Source organism: Tetrao urogallus, assembly GCF_951394365.1.
Source record: "Tetrao urogallus genome assembly, chromosome: 4".
Taxonomy (NCBI): domain Eukaryota; kingdom Metazoa; phylum Chordata; class Aves; order Galliformes; family Phasianidae; genus Tetrao; species Tetrao urogallus.
This window is the reverse complement of record NC_136817.1, coordinates 6,060,950-6,083,742: the sequence shown is the minus strand read 5'-3', so window position 1 is coordinate 6,083,742 and position 22,793 is coordinate 6,060,950. Positions and strand designations below refer to the sequence as shown.

Below are 22,793 nucleotides of genomic sequence, written 5' to 3'. Positions count from 1 at the left end.
TCAAACTTAACAAGAAACCGTCTAAAACTGTTAAGTATACCTTGGACAGAAGATAATAATAATGTAATGAATTTAAGTTAAAAGCATGCATCTCCTATGATAATTTGTTTTTAAACTATGACTCCTGTAAAAAATAAACAAAAAAGGCAGGTAACAGGAGAAAACCGTAAGCACGTTTTTGAAGGCAAGTTTGAGACTCTTCCAGTAGAACAATTCAACTATAATCAAACCATTCAGAACAGAAATTGAGCATAATTTTTTAACTGTATCTTTAATATGATGTTATCCCAGGGAACGCTCTTAAGGAAGCGTGCACAGAACAAAAATATGTAACAAATAACATCTACTAATTTGCTTTTGGTTTTAATTATTCTTGTTTATCTTAGAGCTTTTCGAGTAAAGAACGCGTGTCATCTTAATTAAACAGCTGCACAATTGGTGTACTACTTCATTAAAAAAAAACATTTAAAATAAACATCAAAATAAACGCTTTTTAGAAGCGTTCAGCCCAACAATTTCCTTCAGCACTCAGCTGATAAAAATGTTTTTTTCCACTTTTTCCACAATAAAATCACTTTTCAAATATGACATACATTGTGCATTCAGTACAGGCTTCTAATACTCTTCTATGTTTAGTCTCTTCTATGATGGCTTGAGTTCACATAACCCTAAAATTTACATGTTATAGCTCTATAGACAGTTATGTCAACTTCTTGAAAGTTTTCTGATAATTATCATAGTCGAGCCTCTAGTAACACAGTCAGTCATGTCTGCACTTTGAAACTGAATACAATCAACAGGTAACAGCAGAATTCAAAAGCTTCTAAGGTTAGAGAGCCTTCAGTGAAGTGCTACTGGACGTGTTGGACAAAATCTAGTTTCTGCTTAAAATCAGAACACTGCACTCATCAAGGTTTTTGTTGTCCTTGTTTTTTTAAGAGAAAAACAATGAACTAACCATCTGTTGAAGGCAAAATACTGACTGTAGCTCAATACAGCCCCAATAACACCAGTTAATTCTGTAACACTGAAATACCACAATATTAAACGACTGCATTCTTCTTAAGAACACATCATCACAAAAAATGAAGTCTGCCTGCATCTTAGAAAGTGTTCAGAAATGGGTAGCAGCACTGCGTGAATAGTTACAGTCTCTTGGGAGATCTACGTATAGCAAATCATAACTGGGACTTCATCAGTTCTCGAAACAGGACTCAATGAAGATATGAAGGAGAGTGGATGCCAACAGGCAGTCAGTTTAGCTCACGGGAGAAGATTAAGTATAGTAATTGGAAGCAAACTGCTGGTTTGCTACAAAGATCTGCAGTAGCGAGATGAAAGGCAATGCCACCATCTCCCCTTCCTTTGGAGAAATGGCCACAGGCATCAAAGTAATGATCTGCAAAACCATGCCACAAAGAGCCTGTGTACACTCAAATCTGTTAATCCATTTATTCTGTATGAATGGATTGGAGTTTTACTTCTAATTTTCTACAAAACACACACTAAATACACTTTAAGAAAACTTGGCAATTTACTGAATGGAAAAACAGTGGGATTACAATAAAGAATGTGCTCCTGTGTCTGAAACGAAGGCAAGACTCTGGGGAAAACTCTGTATCAAACCAATATTTTCAAGTGCTTTTCAGAGTTGATTCAGGCACTTCTTATTCATGCACAACATCAGCAGAACATAACTCCTAAATCCTATAGTCGACTTTGAAAACATAACTTGAATGCTAATAATTATTCTCCAAAGTCAGAGTACTGCTGTGGTTTTTTCCAGACTGTAGCTTGTGATTGGAATTGTGATATGTAAGAGCAGAACAATCTTAACAGGGGATTTCTCTGTTCTTCAGCTCCTCGTGATGTTTCTTTCAAGAATACTTTCCATCCCTCTCCCAAAATTTTAACAGAAGATATAGTGCGTTCTCTATGCATCCCTCCCTAGAACCAGTAACACTGATTCATGTTCACAAGATACTCTGAAGACAGAACAGAAGGTAAGATGTAAGTACATAGTCCTATTAAGCAACACAAGTAATGTGGCCTAAAGAAACAGAAAAAGTGACAAGAGCACATCAGCAAGAGAAGTATTAAACCTGCCCTGAAAAGCACAAAGAGAATCTATATGAAATTATATTTAAATACACTGACATAAGGAATGAACTTGTGGTAGCATTTCTCCGCTACTGACTATCACTTCCCTAAATATTAAGGATACAGTTATATTAAAAGGATTTTTTTTCATGTATGTTATTATTAGATTAATAGAAGTATACAGCATCATTCTCAGTAAGTAGTTCCAAGAAACGAGTCTCCATTGTCAAAGTAAAAAATGTATTTTTTGTGAAGATGCAAATAGCTTTATATGAATATTCACTGGTCATACCAGAATTAATTTGATATTATCACATTCAAAGCAGAAGAACATACTACTGTGCCAAACTGACTCATGATTTTGCGAAAATAAATTATTTTCAAAGAAAAGTCCTGTCTTATTTTCCATCTACAAGTGTAAATCCACTTCAGAAGTTCAGAACGAGATAGAAATTTCCTCAAAGAAAACTGCATAGAAACAGTAATAAACTTTTAAACAATGTTGAAGGTATGACAGAGGTCAAAAGAAAGTAAAAACATACATACTGCCTGGCTGTTAATACACGGATGTAGCTTAAGATCAATGAGACTCGAAGTACGAGGGTTCAACCGCGCACTTCGAGTCTCACTTGTCAAGATGCAGAGGCTATCCTAACAATTCCTATGCGGAGTGCATAGTAACAAGGAAGTCATGCAGGAAAAGCATCTCTGCAACCGTTTCAGAAATCCTGTATTAATCTGACACAGAGATAAATTACTTATTCAGCATAGATTTGGGTTGGTAGTTAAGTACTGCCAATAATCCTAAACATCTAACCTGATAATCCTATATGCAAAAGTGCAATGTTGTTCTGCAAAAGAGACCTGTTCTCTCTACCTCAGTTCTCACTCAAGGCTAGATCACTGTATTTTACCATGTATTTACACCAAAATATTAAAAAAGCAAACAAGCATAAATATTCAAGTTGGTTGGAAAGTATATAAAGCACTGTTAGAAGAGCAAACTCAGTTTTTACAAGATCTCAGCATTTTGAACAACTGCTAGCAGTTCTAACATACAGAGAACATCACAGAGTGCAATTTTTTTTTTTGTTTGCCTAAATTTGGAGGCTGAGGATAACTTACCTTTCACAGACAAGAGGCCTGGACTCGTTCAAGACCGGACCCAGGGACGAGCAAGGCAGCCTTGGTGGTGGTGCTACCGGAACAGCAGAATCCAGGGAACTCGTTTTCCGCTGCAGCATTTCCTGCGCTGGCCCAGAGACCTCACAGTCAGTGGGACAGGTTCCAGCTCTGCTATGACCTCCTGCTGATGGAAGCTCCGGCCCAACTGCACCTTGCAGCGCTAACTCTGCGGCTGCTTGCTCGACCTCCAGAGTTGGAGATGCTGGAGGTGACAACCGTGGCTTGCGTTTAGTGGACGCTCCAGAAAGCAGTTTCAGCAAACCCTTTTTTTCTTTCTGTAAGCAAAGGGTAGTGCCTCATTTCAGAACAAAGGTAATCTACAAAGAGTTAAAACACTCCCTTCTTACAGATGCCACCTTGTCCAGAAGAGACTTAGTAATGAGGAAATGCTTGATGAAATCATTATAAGAGACAATTACGAAAATCATAAAAAAGAAAGAGAATGACTAAAACAGTGAAGAGAAAGACAGTAACTCATTCAGATCATAAACCAGCTAAGCCCTTTTGCTTAGTTAAGGTAACTTGAGGCTAACCTTAAAAGGCAATGTCAGTGGACCAGAAAGTTGCCTACAAAAGGAGGGAGTCACTAGAGACCCCCAAAGGGGAATCCAACAAGTAAAATGTTTAACTCTCTGTTCCTTCCTAGAAACTTCCATGTTATCTCAAGCAGGGAGAAAAGTCTGCCCTGGAGGCTGCCGTTTCGATAAGTGTATTTTATTTGTTTTCCTTCAGTAAGGGAAGGCCTTCACGATATTTAGCAGAAATTTGCCACAAGAGGAATGTATTGTGTTCTGCTGCTCTGCTAGAAGGGAGAATTGTAAACATTCTTTTTGCTTGCCCAGACAGGAATCCCTGAAGACTAGGACTCACCCTGAAGAGAATTATTTAAGCTGCTTTTGTGTTTCTTGTTGTGTTTTTTTTTTCTCTAAGGGGTGCGGCGGCGCTTCTCTCACCAACTCCCTGACTAAGTGAATTTAGTGCTTAGGAGAAGTGCCAGATTGTAAGCCCCGAAGACAAAAATAAGCTATAAGCTAACCACAGAAAGAGAAGAGCTCAGCAGTGTGAGACTTTTATTACAGCTTAGGATACAGTGGAATTGGTGAACTGTGAATGAAAAATCCTCTGTCTTTTTTCCAAGTCTCCAATAACTTCAAGCTATTTCAGCAAAAAGCTGCTGTCTACAAAATGGGAAAGAAAAAGAGAAACTCAAAGGAATTAGCGTAGTCCAAATACACTAGCATCTTTCACCTTTAACTCTAAATCTGTTCTTTAAAAGTCCTTCCTACAGGCAAGTTGGGTCTGTTTTCAGTGGTTACAACTGAAAGTCATTTTAAAATCAAGTTCTACATTTCTCCATTCAACAATAACCAACAAAAATAATTAAGAAGTGGGTGAGATTACTGTTACAGCCTATGATTAAAACTTTCAGAAACTTCATTAAGAAGAGTATGTGGGTGAAAAGTAGCAAGGGGATGCCTAAAACATTTGAGATCTAAAGGAAGTTGTGGAAAAAAAGAAGAAAAAAGGTTTTAAATACTCCACAACTGTGAAACAAAAATGGCTAGAAATTTGTTGGAACGTTTCTGCCAACAACGTAACATAATGACACTGCTGGACAGTAAAAATGAATTTGGATGTGGAGTAAAGTACTTCAAATGGGAAGGAAAAAAATGGAATTGCCAGACCGACCTTCATTTCAAAAAGACAGTTACATGTCTGGTTTTTCAGCTTTCTTTTTTTCCTTCTGCAACAAACACCGCTTGTAACACATTTTCCATTACCTGTGTGTCTGCTTAACAAGGAAGAAAAATTTTCTAAGGCTCATTTTTTCCACTCATTTATCCAACCTAAAGGAATATTGATTAACATTAAGTATGAATTTTATTTCATGAGATTGAACTCTTCATGGTCCTTTAAGTTCATCACCTTATTTTGTTCACTCTTCACCCCCCCCCTCCATTACCACATTAATATTTAAGTTTCAAGATACTTACAGACAACATTTGCTAACCGTGCAACTTTCTCAGGTATCCAGCAACCTGGCTGGATTTAAATTTAAAATCCCAACAGTCAGTCAGCTCTTCTGATCTTCCTCAACTCACCATTTCTCATCCAAATAACAGCATGAACCAGCTACTCTGTTTTAACCCTTCTCCAACGTCTGCTCAGTGTTTTATATACCCGTATTTTTGAATGGCCACGAACGGGCTTGCCTGCAGCTGTAGTCACAAAATGGCTGCCTGAGTTTCAGTTTAAACCTTGTTAATCTTACAGCGCTGCAATTCAGCAAAGGTAAGAAAAAAAACATAGATCTCTAGGAAGCGTGCACGAAGAAAACAGGAGCATTCAAGGGAGTGATCTGATTCTCTACGCACCTTGACATCCTTGTCTGTTTTACTGACAGCAGCACTACCACCAGCTGCTAAAGAGCTCTCTGGAGACGCAGGAGCTACAGGGTGAGTGTTCACAGTTCTCCCGCTTAGATCTCCCTCCAAAGATGAAGCAGCAATGTTGGGAGAATTCAAAGAAGCTGCTGCACATGCCAGTGGGATGGCTGAACGGTTCACATTCACAGCTGTGACATAAGCAGCAGTATTTGGAAGCTGGGACTGGAGCTGCTGGGAGGCAACAGAATGGTGGGGAATGATCACAGCTGCAGGAATAAGGCATGTTTGACTTTGTGCTTGTATGGGTGTGACTGCTGCTGTAGGCCGGTCTTGATTGTGTACAGCAACTAGAACAAAAGAATAACATGAGAGAGTTCAACTTTGCACAAGGCATGCAAAAAAATGAGGCACTGTCACTGTCTTGCAACTAGTCGACTTTAAAACAAAGTTTTCTTCCTACTGTATCACTTGCATTTATATTACCATAACATCTTACACAGCATCAAATTTATCTCCACCTAATAGTGGAGGAGCATATGCCTAGTCATCTACTTGCACCAGTATGCCACAGCAAGCTTAACAGCACTGCAGCTATTGAGGACATGTCCAAGCTGCTAAGCAAAGTACTTCACATGCAAAGAAGCATTTTCACAAGAGCTAGATAAATATTGCCTGGAATTTGTTTGTTCCTTATTATATGCTGCGTAGTTGTCAGTGCACATAAAACAAAGCAGAAAGAAACACTCCTTTACAGAAGCTGCTAAAAATATAATGGGATTGTTTTCCCTCAACAAAATCCACAACAGACTCAGTGGGTCTTTCAAACAGTAAGCACGGTGGCAATTACTGCTACGAGTGGTTTTTCTGACAACATATGCTATTGTCTCTTGGGATGTTTAAATATAGAAATGGATTTACTCATATCCCTGGTGAATTAAAAGCAACATTGACGCTGAAACTTGGAGAGCAGCATAGGGATGAATATATTAACCTGGGCTGCAGCCCAGCTGCAAAGCACAGATCTCTACATGAATTTATCCTTCCCATAAAGCAACATTGCTTGTTACAGTAATACTGTCAAGAACATGTGCTTTAGCTCACTTAAACAGGTTGGACATCTCTGTACCACCGGGTGGTATGAAGGGCAGACATCTCAGCTGTACAGTACAAAGCTAAATGCAGCATTCCATTGTTGCACAGGGTCTGTCCTTCAAATATGCTGAAACTCAACATCTAGCAAAGGGTGAACCCTCTGGTATGGTGCATGCACTTCTCAAATATACCGATTCACTTTGATTTTTCAGATACTAATTCAGAGTTTCAGGCTTGTTACAGAAGTAATATCCTGGAACCAAGCCTCTAGGGCTTTCCTCTCTTCAGTCTCCCCTCTACAAATTCCCCTAGTAGATTGAACCAACAGAGCATTAGAGAAGACCGACACAGTTCTTAAGTTTGATGCAACAATACTACAGTAAGTATTATATGCAATTACTGCCTCTGAGATAAGAAACAAGTACTTTCTCAATAAGAAAGCAGCACTAAATGCTATGTATATTTTTTGATGTGATGCCTCCCACCATATCAGATCTTCTTAAGTATCATAAACATTTAAAAAAAAAAAAAGATGATAAGAACACAGGCCAGTGTAAAACCTAAAGCGGCTTTCTGATTATTAAAAAAAAGTACAAAACAAAAACAAACCAAGAAGAAATCCAACAATTATTAACTACCTTTTGTTTGTAAAATCAAGCCAGTTTTCTTGCAAGTACCTGCTGTTTTGCAAGATATGCCTATGCTTGCATGCAATCAATGGAGTGGAAGTATGGGACTGCTTTTTGGCTTTGTTTTCTGAACTGTAACAGAAAGCGCAGGTAGGCATCTGAAGTCCCTCTATTTCCATACAGTTCAACCTTTAATGAAACAGGTATGATGTACGTTTCCTTCCCAGTTCCTTTCAGAGAAGGAAAACGAACTCCTCACACACTGCTTGTCTTCAGCAGCACTAAGATAATTTGAAGAACAATCCTCAAAGCCCTAAGCTAAACAGAAACTGAGAAGAGCCCTACGAATTGCAGCATTAGCCTGTGAAGCCTCATCAAGAGAGTAATACTCAGACAGCAGGAGTTCAAGACGATCACATTTCAGATGCTGACTACATAGTTCTCTCTAACATTTGAATATAACACAGCTATTATTGCTTCAGTTCCAGTTAAACAGGCCTTTACAAGGAACAGATCTATAGCTGTGTCTGAACAGTATACTTTTACATCACAAGCCAGTGTTAAAATTCCCCATGAAGAGAGTCCTGCTGCTCTGAATTTTCCATTTGGGACCTGAGAAGTTGGTGGGCAATATGCTGTCATGTTTTCCAGCTGAATAAACTGAAAGAACTTATTCATCTTGACAAGCATCAAGATGCAGAGACAGAAAAGTCTTTGGAGCCCACAGGAGCTTTCTTTTTTGCCCAGTCACTTGCAAGCTTCTAGAGAGATTGAAAGGATTTCAAGTAGGAACCACCTGTGCCTGAGAGGCAAGAAAGCATGTTTTGCTTAGTTTCTCTTACTGCCTGCCAATAGCACCTGGTGTTGTTCTCTCTTTTTTTTTTTTAATCTAAAAGTAAAGAATGAGGTTGTAACAAAGGATTATTGCATCTGTTCCAGCCTAAGATCAGACTGTAGGAAGATGGGCCAATTAAGGAAATATAGTATCTGAAGACATACACATGGATCCTGCCTTCAAAAACAGACCCAGTGCTGATATCTGAGCATATGTAACAAGTCTGGGGAGTCTGCATGACTTTGAAAGAATGACGGGTTCTACAAGTTCGTGGATTGAGAGCATAAGAAGCAATAATCCTTAAACTGATAACAGATTATACCATTTGCAATTCCTTTTCTCTTCTGCTCCACCAATTAGAATCTAGTAGGGAAAAAAAAAACACCACAAAAACATTCCCATTCATGACTCTTTCAGCCAAGAGACCTTAGAGCCTGAAAGATGGAACACCAGGATAGTTTTCAGTGGAAGCCGATTTTGTGTATTGGGGTTTTGTTTTTAATTGTTGTTTTTGGACTTCTTCTAAAGAAAAGAAAAAAATCCAACAACTGAAACAGATTAGAATCTAGCTGCATGCTATTTTCCTAACTTGGCAAATTCACAGTGGAATAACACAAAAACTCCTGAAAACAGCATTATCGATCTTTTAAGATCAGGGTTTAAATAATCAGAAGTTACGTTTCACTATCACGTGACCTGTCCTGTACATAAAAGACAGAGTTATACCTATCAGAAATACTGAATTTTATGTCATAGATGGTGTGCATCTTGAAGCCAGTACAGTCCTCAGGGTTTGAGTGTCAAAGCTGGACGAAGTTACAGTCAATTGCAGACAACAAACTAAAAAGCCTAAGAACAATGCTGAGCCCTGAGAAAAAAAAATTCTAGACATCTTCAAAGATAATCAGAGATAATTTAAGTGCTGCTGACGTACAGTAATATGAAGTTATGTAATTATCTGTACACTGTTAACATGAAAAATACGCAATGACTCTTATTCCTATCGTTTTTATTACCACATCAACTTGTATATGAGCAGGGGAGATCACATAATGCCTCCATTCCAGGTACCACTGGAATAGAAAAGTAATTCCAACTAAAGCACCTCTATATAAGTTTCCAACAGGAGGATTATGTATGTGCATACAATTGACTGGAAGAGAGTAATAAAAGACTCAAAAATTCAGAGAGTTACACTGGAATTGTAGAAAATATTCAGCTTTGTGAGACTACTTAAAAAATGCTTAAGAAACCCAACATATTCATACACATCCTGACTCAAGCCACCTGCTCAGACAGACCCTACGGATTGTCTACCACAAAGATACTACTGCACATACAAAGCTTTTTGCTCAATTGTTGGTTGTTTTTTTTTTTTTTACCTGTTCTAACTGCGTTGCGAGCCTGGTTGACTGTCATCTGTCCTGTCACGTGCATAAGGACCTTGGTTTGCGGGCTACTTTGGATATGTGCTGCAGAAACCACAGCTGTGGGTACGGTGCTAGAGTTCACTGCCACACCGTTCCCCTGGAGCTTCTGAGATGTCCCACCAGCACTGGAAGGGCTGACCACAGTTACCACTCGTCCTGTTTGACCAGCAGTAGACATGGGAACTTTCGTTTGTGATGCACTTGTCACTGTCCTGTCAAAATTTAACAACAAAATACTGAAACACGAGGCACACCGACACTCATCTGCAGCTCCTCCAGTAGCTTGGACTAAATACACAATCATTTTGGACCTGAAACTAGAAGAGCTATTTAGACACCCATTTAAAAACATACCTCGTAGCTGGAGCCACGTAGTTGCCAGGAAAAACACCAATCTTGCTCGTATGCATGGAAGTTCCCTTGAACCAGCCATCTTGACAGCGTTCAAATACTAAGAACATTTCTCCCTTCCGCAGTTCCAGTTCATCCTCTTTTCGAGGGGTATAAGGGTATATAGCAATATATCTGAAAGACAGCAAAGTAGAGGTAGCTCTTACAATTACAACAGTTAAGAACATCACTTGCATTTCTGAACCAGAGAGAGTTGAGAGTCAGAAATGAGAAGATGTGGTAGAAGAGGCTAGGTGATAGTTGATCCATCACATTGTTGTGATATTAAAGCAGAAGTCTGACAATATCGCTGGAAGCAGTGACCATTAAAAAATATTCTCCTAATTGCACTTTACTGTAACGTACATTACTTCCAGTAAGAATGAGCACTTCCTTAATTTAGTATTCTTAATTAAATGTGTTGATCAGCTGCAGATCCCACCAAAACCCACCTCTCTCACTACACCTGCTTCTAATACATGACATGCTAAGTTTCACAAGAACTTGACATTCATAGGTAAGTTAGCTAGCAGTTATTAACCTTTCACAGCTTTTTTTTTTTTCCTTGCAAAGCAGCATTACTACATAATACAACACAACTTAAATCACAGTGAGAGTTGAGAAATGTTCTAGTTTTTTTTTTTTTTCCTTCTTCTTTTTAAAGAAAGATATTTGTGGAAAACTGCGTCTAAAGCCCTGTAATGAACCTCTGCAGGAAAGCAAATGATGTGCTTTAATTGGTGTTCATTAACTTCCCTTTTAGTTAAATCACTGCAAATTTCATTAGTGTCCTCAAATAAAGCAATCCTTTGAAGATGGAGGATGGGAATAAATGAGATGGAACTTGACTAACAGCACTAAGCAATAATGATCCGCAAGGAGCAGTGTTAAAAATGCTTGACACCAAAGAAAAGGCCCAAATCCAGATGCACCTGCTACACACGATGGGTATTATTTTGGACAGGAAGGAAACCTGGTGCAACAATAAAAGCCAACACAGGACAATAGAGGTCCCTGTGTAATTCTGATGTGTCCTATCATATGGATCAACCACTCCTTAATTTTGTCCTTCGGTTTTTTTCTTCCTTTTCTTATTCTCCAAACTGCACACAGTGAAGTTTCCAAGAAAGATGTTGTCACAAGTACATGTTAATATACAAAATATTTTCAACCAGAAGGATCATACACACTTGCTTACAGAAGCGTGAAAACAATGTTAACTAGCAGCTTTCTGCCTTCATTTCCAACTGACACCCAGTAATTAACTGAACCGTAGAATCCTCAATCAAATTTCAACTGCAACTTACACAAGCAGACTGACAATGACTTGCTAATATAACAGACTAAACGAGGAACAGTATTTCACTGTTTTAGCATGAATTATTCCATACGAGAACAGTCTTGTCATTCCACTCGTAACAGAAAACTTTGAATAAATTCACTCCACTGTTTTCCACTTGCAAGCTATACAGTCTTCATCACTAACTTCAAGATTCATTCATATTCTGCATGATAAATGCTTTATATTTTTGAAGTTGTTTTTTTTTTTTTTTTTTTTAAGCAAATGGCATCAGCTGGTATTTACTTATGACATGAACAATACTCTGTACTCAGGCCATCTAAGGATATCACCAATATGCTTTTGTTTGAAGTAGTATGTGTGGCTTTTGGGAATTTCAGCAGAACATAACCAGCCGACACGAGGTAATTACAAAATGAAGTCACTGATCACATTGCATTTTCTGAGTGGCAGAATGTTTCAATTTTACTTACACACTGGGACGAGTCTGTGGTCTTAAATGTGCCATTTGGTCAGCTGATCCTGATGCAGACCTTTGAATTACACCTGCAGGCTGAGGTCCAGAAGAGGCTGATGCAACAACTGCAGCAGACAGAGGTGGTGGTGGAAGTGGGGGATTCATATTCTGATATTTTGAGGGGAAAACGAAAAAGGAAAAAAAAATTCAGCAAACGAGCAATATCGTTTTCAGCTGATTCAACTCATCAAACACAAGTATGATATGCGAAGGAAGCAAAAAAACAAAAAAATACAGTCAAGTTCAACATTCCACGGCCTGCTGGTGAAATACAGAGTTCGAATTGCCTGCGTTTTGCTTTTTCAAGTTTAAATCTTGAAGGATAGGACTCAATGGAAATTCAGAGGCCTTCCAGGAGGCTGATTTTGCATCCTACTGCTGACTGTACTTCAAAACATGACTGTTTTTGTAATCTGAAGCTGAAACGTAATACACTATTTGAGAGCAGTGCACCCCAAACCTTTGGGGGAAAATTTCTTTTGATGTACGGGTAACAAAAAGCAAGCACAACATGAGATCATAGCCACTGAGCTCTTGTTACTGCTTTCACTTATTCTTCTAGTTTAAAGGGTTAGCTTTTGAAATTCGGTATTATCGAGATTGGTAATCTTTAGCAAACACTCCAGTAAAAAGGCAAAGTTCCTTTCCAGGCAGATATTAACAGTGGTTCTGCCTACAGGATTCTATGCCTTTTGAGACTCAATGGCGTAATTGTTACCTTCTGCTCTATAAAGCCTCAGACAATTCTTCAGGAGCTTGTGTACTGACACTCCTGGGAAAATTATCTCAGAAAAGCAGAATTTTTCTTTCCTCCTTCCAAAAATAATTGTTTGTATTACAACAAGCAAATAAAGAAATCTCACATATCTCATAATGTAAAACAGAACTCATTTCATACATGATCTATGACTTAAATCGATCTTTAATGCTCCAATTTGTGCTGACTGAGATCTAAAAAAAAAAAAACCCACAAAAGTAGAAATTCACAAAATGTACTGAAACGCTGCCTGGCTCATTCAGTACATCTGCATATAAATGCATTGAAAGTAATTTTAATTCCCCTCAACCAACCTACATCTAAAAGCTTGTTGTTTTCCTAAACAAAAAGGTACAGACTAAGTAGTTCTACACTGTGGGATTAGTACCTCACTGCATTGTGTGAGCATTAATAAAAAGATGACAACCAAAGACTAGAACAGAGAATCACAGAATCACAAGGTTGGAAACGACTTGCAAGATCATCTAGTCCAACCACCCTCCCATTCCTATTAGTACCACAAGCAAATCAAGACACAGTGAAGTATTACGTGATCAAATGGTACAAAACCTAGAGAAGACTGACTGTCTCTTACAGCAACCATAGTTTCTGTCAAATTTATGCTTAAATGGATATGAATAGAAAGGTAAAGTTTACCAAAATATTTTGTATTATTTTTCTAATCCTGCATTATTTTTCTTTTTTTTAAATCAGACCAACTATACCCAAAACAAAGGAGCTGTGGAAAAATAACTGTGAACTTTGATACTAACAACTTTTACAAGTGCTGCAGATACACTTGCTTCACATTCCAGGCTCCCACCCATTCAATATTTGTAAAATATCTTCCATCGTGAAATACTAGCATTCCTCTTTTCATTGCTTCACAGCAGAATTTCCTCTGCCAATCAGCTTCAGCAAACATCATATGTGAATCCAAATTGATCATAAGCAACTAACTTTTAGGCAACTGTATAAAATCGGATGAATTCTAATCTTTTTTGGGGAATGCAGATTCAGTTACACATGGTGGAATCTGTAAATGCACATTAGAGTTGATCAGCTGGAAATTCAAGTTCTCTACAGAGAGAGTGGTGAGGTGCTGGTACAGCTGCCCAGAGAGATTGTGATGCCCGGTCCCTGGAGGTGTTCAAGTGTGTCAAAGCCAGGTTGGATGGGGCCCTGTGCAGCTGGGGCTGGTATTAAATGTGGAGGTTGGTGGCCCTGCATGTGGCAGGGGGTTGGAGATTCATCTTCCTTGAGGTCCCTTCCAACCCTGGCCATTCTGTGAAATCTTTACAACTATCCATGCACCAAGGCATGGCTATTTCATACTTCCTGCATCTCCAACACTATAACTGCTGGGTGTTGTACTAATCAGGTCACATATTACAGACAGAATTTTTAGCAGCAATAAAGGCACGTTCCCAGCTCCATTTTATTTCGCTCCATTCTCCTCCCCATGTCTATTACTATGGTAATCAAACCTGCAGTGAGTCACAGCCCAATTAAACCCCTAAAGACTGGGCAAATACTCAGAAATTTAAACAGGCTACCTGATAGGCTTTAGAAGACAACAGCTTCTCTGCTGGCACTGCTGCAGCTTAATAAAATGGGCCCAAATGCTCTAGTTAAGTTCTCAGTAAGTTTTCCAACACTTAGCTATTTTTGCAGCTTTTGAGAAACATGCCTACCTTCATTCAGCACAAGCTAGTTTTGATGGTCTCCACGGTCAGCATTTTGTGAAAGAATATACACAAGTCCCTAATGATAGAATAAAATGTATTTCTCAAAATAATTTTAAGTATTTTTTATATCAGGCAGTTGAGTTGGTAACAAAAACAAAGCTTTCTGCAATGGCTGTTCAGGCAGCAAATGTACTTTCAGCATAAAACGGCATCTTTCATACATGTTTGAAGCATGATGATTGTCTCTTAATTGTAATATGGAACACTATATAATTTGATAATCATGCTAAAAATTTCAAATTGTACTTTTAAGCATATTGTAGAAACTCACACATATTACTAATTTTAAATACATTTAGGCTTCATTCCTCTATCGGTCAGCTGCAGACCAGCAATCAGCTCACCAAAAGAAAAACACAAGGCAAAGCAGTGGAAAAAATAATAATTAACTAACTTCACTCCCACAAGGCATAGGAAAAAATACACAACTCACAAAATCCCCTCAGAGCTAACAAATTAAGGCTCGTGTTTCACAAAACTCCTGATCTACGCATTATCAAGAGCAGGCCTCTCATATAAAACATCATTTCTTTCAGCTGCTTCCTCTTAGCAGCAAAAGTTAGTTTGACTATTTGTTGGTTTAAACTCAGATAGTTCTTGTTTCAACCTCCTCCTGATGTACACTGCTGAATCAGCTGGAACAACAGGAAGGAGAGTTGTAAGTCATCCGTATACGATAACTCTCACAGCTTGTGTCTCATCACTAACAGATCAGACTATCTTATGCACTTGAGCACAGAAGGGCAATTTTTGTGTGGGTGGGTGAGAGAACAAACAGAACCATAAAGAGGGATTCTTTTAAATTTTATAAGCCTTCAGCATGTAAACTAATGTAAATCATCCAAATACAGACCATCTATTTTGCATATAGTACTATTTCAAACATAATATATTTAACTTCAACAGTTAGGAGAGCGTGGATATCTGGGCAACTACAGTCCAAAACACACTCCACAGCTCAAGAGAATATAACAGACAGAATGAAAAGATGTTAAGCTACCTAATGTCTGCTTTTCTTATGCTGCTTATGAACGTAACGAACTTAGCTGTGGTGTATTTCATCTCTTTCTTCTGTATCACAGCCTGAGTCACATACTTCCCATAACATTGCTTTCTGGCAAAGACTACAGCAACTGGATCTCCTCCATTAGATAACTGCCTTATAAACTACATCCAGGAGCTCCCTCCCAAGTCAATGTGGCTTACATAACTGCATGTGCCTATTTTTACCCAACAACTATTGAACTTAACATCTGCTATATATACCATATCTTACAAAGAACTTCAAACATACTAATTGCTCGCAAGGTTCAAAAACACCAGCAGCCAAGAAGAAAAGACCAATTAATGTTTCTACTAAGGACAAAGCTGTAGTTTGAAGTTCCAGAGAACACTGTAAGCGATAGTATCAATCAAAAGCCTCAGCTAGGAGAAGTTTGTCTCAGTTCACAGCTTCTTCAATTTCAAAGAACCAAACCTCAAAATGAGATTTCATGCTGCTGGCAAAAGAACTAGTTTAAAGCTGTAAAATAAAACTTCAACTACCACAGGCTTTCTTAATGCATATAAAAACGTGCTGATGAGATCCATGCAGCAGACAGCTTATGAGGCCATTCAACACAAGCACTCAACTGTTATTTGTGTCAGTTTTGGCTACAACTTCGTAACATACAACTCATACAACTTCTGGTACCAAGTATCATCTGCAACAGGGAACAAAATAAAAGGAATGCAATTGGCATCTTCTAAACTACTGTAAAAAGCAACACGGTAACCTAAAGTGTCATCCTGTAATTGTAAGCAGATACAAGAGTCACAGATTTGGAGGCTAGGAAGTCATCTCAACCATCTTAGTAAGAGTGACTTTTTACCTAAGCAAGACAGGTAAGAACATCTTCTCTAAAATAATCCACATCTGTCTTACCGAAGTTAAGAGCAGGCTGTAAAGAAATTTCGGCCTAACCTAAATCTCCCCCCTTTCTTTCCCTAGTCCTGTCACTATCAGACCGTGCAAGCAGTTGGGTCTCCCTCCTATTTATAATGTCCCTCCAAACACAGGAAGGCTGCAGTGAGGTCTTCTTGGAGCCTTCTGTTCGCCAGGTTGAAGGAGCCCAGTGCCCTCAGCCTGTCTTCACTGCACATCCAAACAACATCCCTGTAGTCTTGGTGTAAGCACCACATCCAAATGGTTTTTGAACACACCCAGGGATGGTGACTCAACCACCTCCCGGGGGAGCCTGTTCAAGCACTTAACAACTCTTTCTGCAAAGCTTTTCCCCATAGCCAACCTAAACCTCCCCTGTGCAATTTGAGGCCAGTTCAAGATCCTGACCGCCCTATGCCAGGCCCATACTCATTGAGATCACAGACTCACTCAATGTGTGGTCTCTATAGCCCAAATTACCTTCAATAACAACCTCTTAAAGAACCTCTCCTGCACTGGTGAGCACCTGGCCCACTGTCCACTAATGCTTCACCTCCGGTTGGTCTGTCTAGTACCTAGACCAGGATGTTATGCTTAATGGACTCCAGGAATCTCCTCAAGCGGTTTCTAGCTCGCCGTGTTGCTTTCCCAGCAGACATCTAGGAAGCTGAAATCACCCATCATGATGAGAGCCTGCAAGCACAATGCCTCCTGTATCTAAAGCACAAAGGCCTCATCAACAGGCTCCCCCTGATCAGGTGGACTGCTTTTATTGCCCGGACCCTAATTTTAACCCACAGGCTCTCAACCTGGTTGCGGCTGTCTCTGAGGCAGCTCTTTGCAGCCTATCCGCTGCTTAACACAGAGGAAAAATCCCCTACCCCCCCCACCCTGCCTATCCCTTCTGAAAAGCTTGTAGCCCTCCATCATAGTATTCCAGCTGTGTGATTCTTCCCATCACATTTCTATGATAGCAATTAGGTCATAGTTTTCTAATTGCACTGTGGTACCCATATCCTCTTCCTTATTTACCATACATTGGTACAGAGGCACTTCAGCTGGGCTTTAAGCCACGTTACCTTCTTGCAGTAGTCTTCCCAAATTCCTCTGGGACAAATCTGAGGTTCTCTCCTGCTACTTGCCTAAAGTGACAGTGCTCACTGGCTTCTCTTTCACACAAAAGTACATCCCTTTCCAAATCAAATCTAGTTTAATTACAGAAAAGCTTCCTGTTCATCACTGGTTGTGAATTACACACATGCTTTCTTATTTCTTCCTTCTCCCTTTATTTGAGCACAGCACAAAGCAAAACAAGTTGTATCAAATGGCTTACTCTCAAAGAACCATCAATTACTTTAAATAGAGTCAGAAACACCAAAACCATTGACAGGTACAATATGCAATAAAATCATATTCATGCAAAAGAGAAACGCTCCTCGTACCATCCCAGCCCTCCAGCTATTTGAATAATGTTCATAAATGAAGAAAAAAGGAAGGGAAGCTTTTACTCAAGCAAAAAAAAATACCAAAGCAAGACGACTCAGGCCAATCACTAGAATATCATATCATACAGCACAATTATTCTGGAGCTTAAAATTACTGCTCAAAACGTTAAGGAGGGTGTTTTCAGAGGGGAAAAAGTATGTAAAGGGAAAATATCATCACTTCCTATTTCTGCATAGTTCTAAAATTAAAGTAAGTTTCTGAAGCAAGTGGAAAAGATGAACTTCAGTCAAATCACCTAGTATCACCTACAGGAAAAGAACAATCTGACCATAGCCTGAGCTGTAAGCCTGTATTCTAACCATGCTGAAATCTAGTTAAGAAATGGAACATGATGTACAGAAGGTTATTGACTTTTTAAAAGGGTGGTGGAGAATAATTTAGATTCTCAATGGGAATTATATGCCTAATTGGAAACATAACCAGGAACCCAGTTATCACAAAGAGAAAGCATCAGTGCAGGATACAAGACAATCCTGTGGCAAAGGTTCGCTCCATGTTGCATTTAGCACTGTAATTTAATTCCTATGGGCACTGATGGTGAGATTGCTTTTGAACAAGCTGACGCAACTAAAGCACCCAAGGTAGTTTAATGACTTTGCACCAACACTAAAATAAAGTGTTTTTCCACTCTGGTATCAAATTAAGTACTACTGATTCTTAATAACAAGAAAAAGTGTCACTAAGAGGAAAAAAAGACCTTCTGATAGAAAATTTGACATTCTGCTTTAGATCCTTTGTAACCCGTCGTCACCAAAACTGAGAGTCTTGCTCACAAATCAAATCAGTATCTTATGCTTGCAGCACATACATCAACTAGAACTGTATTCTGCCTAACATGAGTATCAACAATGTATTTGTTTGCCCAGTGCTTGCAGGTACTTTCAGGACGATGGGATCAAAGAAGTCTAACAGATTGAGGAAAACTAGAGAAATTGATGGGGACCACATGATGCAAGCATTATTTTATTCAAAATGTTTCTGCTGTACTTGATACTATCATCTGACATAGATCACCATCATAAGACCATTATTTCAAATCAGTGTATCAGAACTCCAGAAAGAAAAGTGACTGTACAGACCAAAGCTGTATGAGATGCATGAGATTCCTTAAACAGTACTTACACCAAGAGCAGCTTGGTAGGTAACTTCTGATGGGAAGGTAAATGAAGGCCCTGTTGTGACTGGGCTGCTAGGGGGTGGAGTCACAATCAGCCCTGTAGTACCGATATGAACCTGTTGGGGAAAAAAAAAAAGCAAACAAAGAACAACAGAGTCAGTTCTGATTAACTTTATGGGAACAGTTTTTTTTACACAGCTGTAAGCTTCGTGGTCCAAACAATCAGCATTCTTTCTACCACCCAGAATTTTACAACAGAAATAATTTTGGGTTCCATACTCATGAAAAAGGTACTGGATGACACTTCTTATTGTAAAAAATAAATCTGATACTTCTGAAATTTCAGAGATGCATTGAACTACATATTGAACGTTACTACCTCCACCCTCAAAATGTGTTCTTTATGTGAAGCAGACAATTGCTCACCAACTGCTGTTGCTTGCAAGTAAAAGCTTTGAAGAAGCATGAGATTAACAAATAAATTAAGCCAGATAACTACTTATCATCACCAGATTAACATTTCTGGAACGTATGCAACTTTCACACTGAATTTACCTTTCACTTGCATATGCTTTACTGATATCCAGTATTACATTCAATTTAGATGAAAATAAATTAAGTCATCACTTCTAAAATTTAACAACCACTTGCGATTCTTAAAAAATTAAGAGCAGTAAAAAAAAAAAACAAACAAAAAAACCCAAAAAACTTAGAAGACCTAAAATACCTGCAATCATTTCTTAAGGACCACTGTGAATATTTTTCTTTAAAACATCAACTTTGAAGATGAGCTTTGTGACATCATAATATTGATTGCGCTTAAGAAATACTTGGGAATAAACAACGCAAGAAAAAGCTTCTACAGTTAGTTAAAAAATAAAGCATGATTTATTCTTAATTTCACATAAATTACCTGAGAAGGGGCACTACAAGAAAGTCCCGTCAGCTCACTTATGCGTGCTGCTGCAGTTGGGTTGCTGGAGCTGATGAGGACAGGAGGACTGATTTCCATCGAGTGGCGATTCTGAGAAGACTGTGAGGATTTGTTGGACATAGTGAGGGAGGTAAAAGAGTGCCGTTTTTTGGTGTTTTTCTTAGTATCGCTGTGCTTTTGGACTGAATTGTTGAGGGCTGCCCCAGAGGTACCTTCTCCAGAGTCTACAGCAGAACCTGAGGGCTTATCCAACTCTATCAGCTGCTTGGCTGCTGTGTTAAACTACAAGAAAATATTCACACATGAAATATTAGTATATTTTTCTAAATAAAGATCACCTACTGACAACCAAATTCTATTTTTGTATTTTACTAATTAATCACACGAATTTTACTAGTCATATTACAGTGAAATCACAACTATGCAACTCAAAACTCAAAGATGTGCCACACTGACCAACAAATTAGTCGACAGAGATTGATGAGTCTTTCACTACAAACTTAGCACGGTTAGATTCGGACTGGTGTGGGCTACCAACAGGAGGTATGATCTCAGCACAGAAAGGAAGACGTGAACCGGTCCAAAGTTGGATGAATTCGGCAATACTCATGGCTTGTGTTATCTGGAACTAATCTCAGACTAACTTATCTCAGACTAAATCGCAACAGCTTCCTCTGACCTTATAATATAAACATCTGTATTATTTAAAAGCTCAGTTCCACTTTAAGCCTTTTTTGCCGTTTATGACATCAACCCAAACCATTGCATCCTGGTTCCTGAAGACATTCCTCCTAGCACCCCTTTCTACTTATGCACTTATAAGAGTAGCAATAGTGAAAAACAAGCTTCCTAAGCACAAATTTAATTACATAGTAGGGCAAATTCACCTAGATCCTTATACTGCCTGACAACAAGTAGCACAGAACAGGATGCTGAGACAGCATATTTGTGTGAAAACATGAAGTCAGTTCTTTTTCAAGTTTATTTAATGGGGTTCCTCCCCTTCCCCCAAAAGAACAGTCCCGAATTGCAGATTTGTTCTAACAAGATGACAGAATATGCAAACAAATCCTTCCTCTCTGATAACAAAGCATGGAATCCTGTACACTTTCTCGTTACAATAGATTACTCGGAAAGGGGAAAAAAACCCTAAATTTCTTACAGAACCTTGATTTCATCTCATCAATATTTTAAAGCCAGTACAAAAAATAGCATCAAAACTCTCATTTATTCATAAACTGATGTAAACAAGCACCAGTCTTCTGAACAAACAAATTCATACATCCCATTAAATACGAATAGCGTTACTCAGGTAATTCAACCCGTTGTGAAGAAAGGAAAAAACCTCATCTCAAGAACACCACGATGAAAGAACAAAATTAGGAACTGTGGAAGCACTACCGTTGTTTTTCTGTGTATTTTATTTTTCTATTTATTGTAATCATCTCCTTATAAGCCTTAAGACACCAAACTATGCTCCTAAGGAGTTTTGAAGCATCTTGTCCCATCAAAACTTTACTACACAAGTTACACATTATTCATCATTTTATATCAACATCCACTGAAGTGTGTCTCATAGAAACATCAGTAGCTTATACTCTGAACACTTTCTGAGCTCTGACAACAAGTGGTAAACACACACACACACACCATACACACACAGATTTGTTAAATAACCAGAAGATTTTCAAATAGTAGAAATAAACAAGGATCAAAATGGGAATTACTGAACAATGAGGAACTGACACAAAAGCCTGCTAGGTCATAAAGGCAGGAAAAATTAAGTTATTGAAAGGCCTTAACGAGGAAAAAGGACCCACAACACAGTACAGAGGAAGAGGGAAACAAAGGAGGATTTGAAAAAGATGACAACAAGATGTCAGCAAAGAAATCATTTCTACAAGTTCCTATTATTGGTTCTTTAAAACGTAGCTGAAAAGACAGGGCAGAATAGTAGAGAACAATGTCACAGTAATAAACACTCCTAAAAGAAGTGTAAACACTAGGTTTCCCTCCCGCTGCACATGAATCATATAAATAAAATATTTTTATACTATATTTATGTAGTATATAAAGCATCCATACAGGTTTTCTACAACTCATTTGCAAACTCATCATTTGGATTTTTACTTTTTCTTTGGCTAATTTTTTGGTTTTTGATTAAAATTTAGATTAGGCATACACTTTCAGGAGACTACTGAAAACGATTATTTTAACACAGAACACCAATAGGAGGTTGAAGGATACGAAACAAACAGCAAAACAGGACCAAAGGCAAACTTTCCTGCTATTTCCTCTTCAACCTTGAAGAATAGGCAGGCTTTTCAAAACTAACAATTTCATATATGTTGTACTGGTAGCCATTTTCTATTTTTCAACCCAAAATTGAATTCTTCACATACTACTAAGAACCTGTTGGGGATTCCACCTTGTCTTCTAACACTGGCCACAATCAAACTTATCCAATCGGTTCTCCACCAGTCATTTACCAGTTTGTTCACAAATAATGTACATCACAGAAAGAAAGGCAGTACACATTTCTAAAACATGAATTATCTAATCAGAAGAGTTCAGGGATCTGCCGTGAGTAAAAAACAGAATGAAAGCAGAAATGCCTCACTGCCAGAAGCATCCTGAGGCACATTAGTTACAGCTAATTCTGTTTGTTTACCTCCTCAAACTGAAAATGACTATAGAATGCGGCTCTTCTATCAAGCAAACAGCCTATCAGAGAAAGTTTAAAGCCTGCTCATGGGAATGATTCAAATATGAGCAACATACTGAGCTTTCCTAAAGGCAGAAACAAGCACAGGATGGTAACATGCAACCTAATGATGGCTGTGAAAGGATGGCTGGCCTTTCCAAGGAAACAACCTGAGGACAGCAGTACTGCCCAGTATTTTTGCAGGTTTTCCTAAGGAGACACAATTCAATTGAAACTT

The 22,793-nt window shown here is 38.6% G+C and overlaps 1 protein-coding gene across 1 annotated transcript in view; it reads right to left on the bottom strand.

Annotated features, from left to right (window-relative positions):
* Positions 1-22,793, bottom strand: part of SH3RF1 (SH3 domain containing ring finger 1) — a gene marked incomplete at both ends in the record, with an annotated part of 71,305 nt that overhangs the window by 256 nt on the left and 48,256 nt on the right. Inside the window, 7 exons of the mRNA XM_079534536.1 lie at positions 3,226-3,560; positions 5,661-6,019; positions 9,611-9,870; positions 10,013-10,183; positions 11,822-11,973; positions 18,923-19,033; positions 19,831-20,133. Coding sequence (XP_079390662.1) covers positions 3,226-3,560; positions 5,661-6,019; positions 9,611-9,870; positions 10,013-10,183; positions 11,822-11,973; positions 18,923-19,033; positions 19,831-20,133 — 1,691 coding nt within the window. The remainder of the gene's footprint in view (positions 1-3,225; positions 3,561-5,660; positions 6,020-9,610; positions 9,871-10,012; positions 10,184-11,821; positions 11,974-18,922; positions 19,034-19,830; positions 20,134-22,793) is intronic.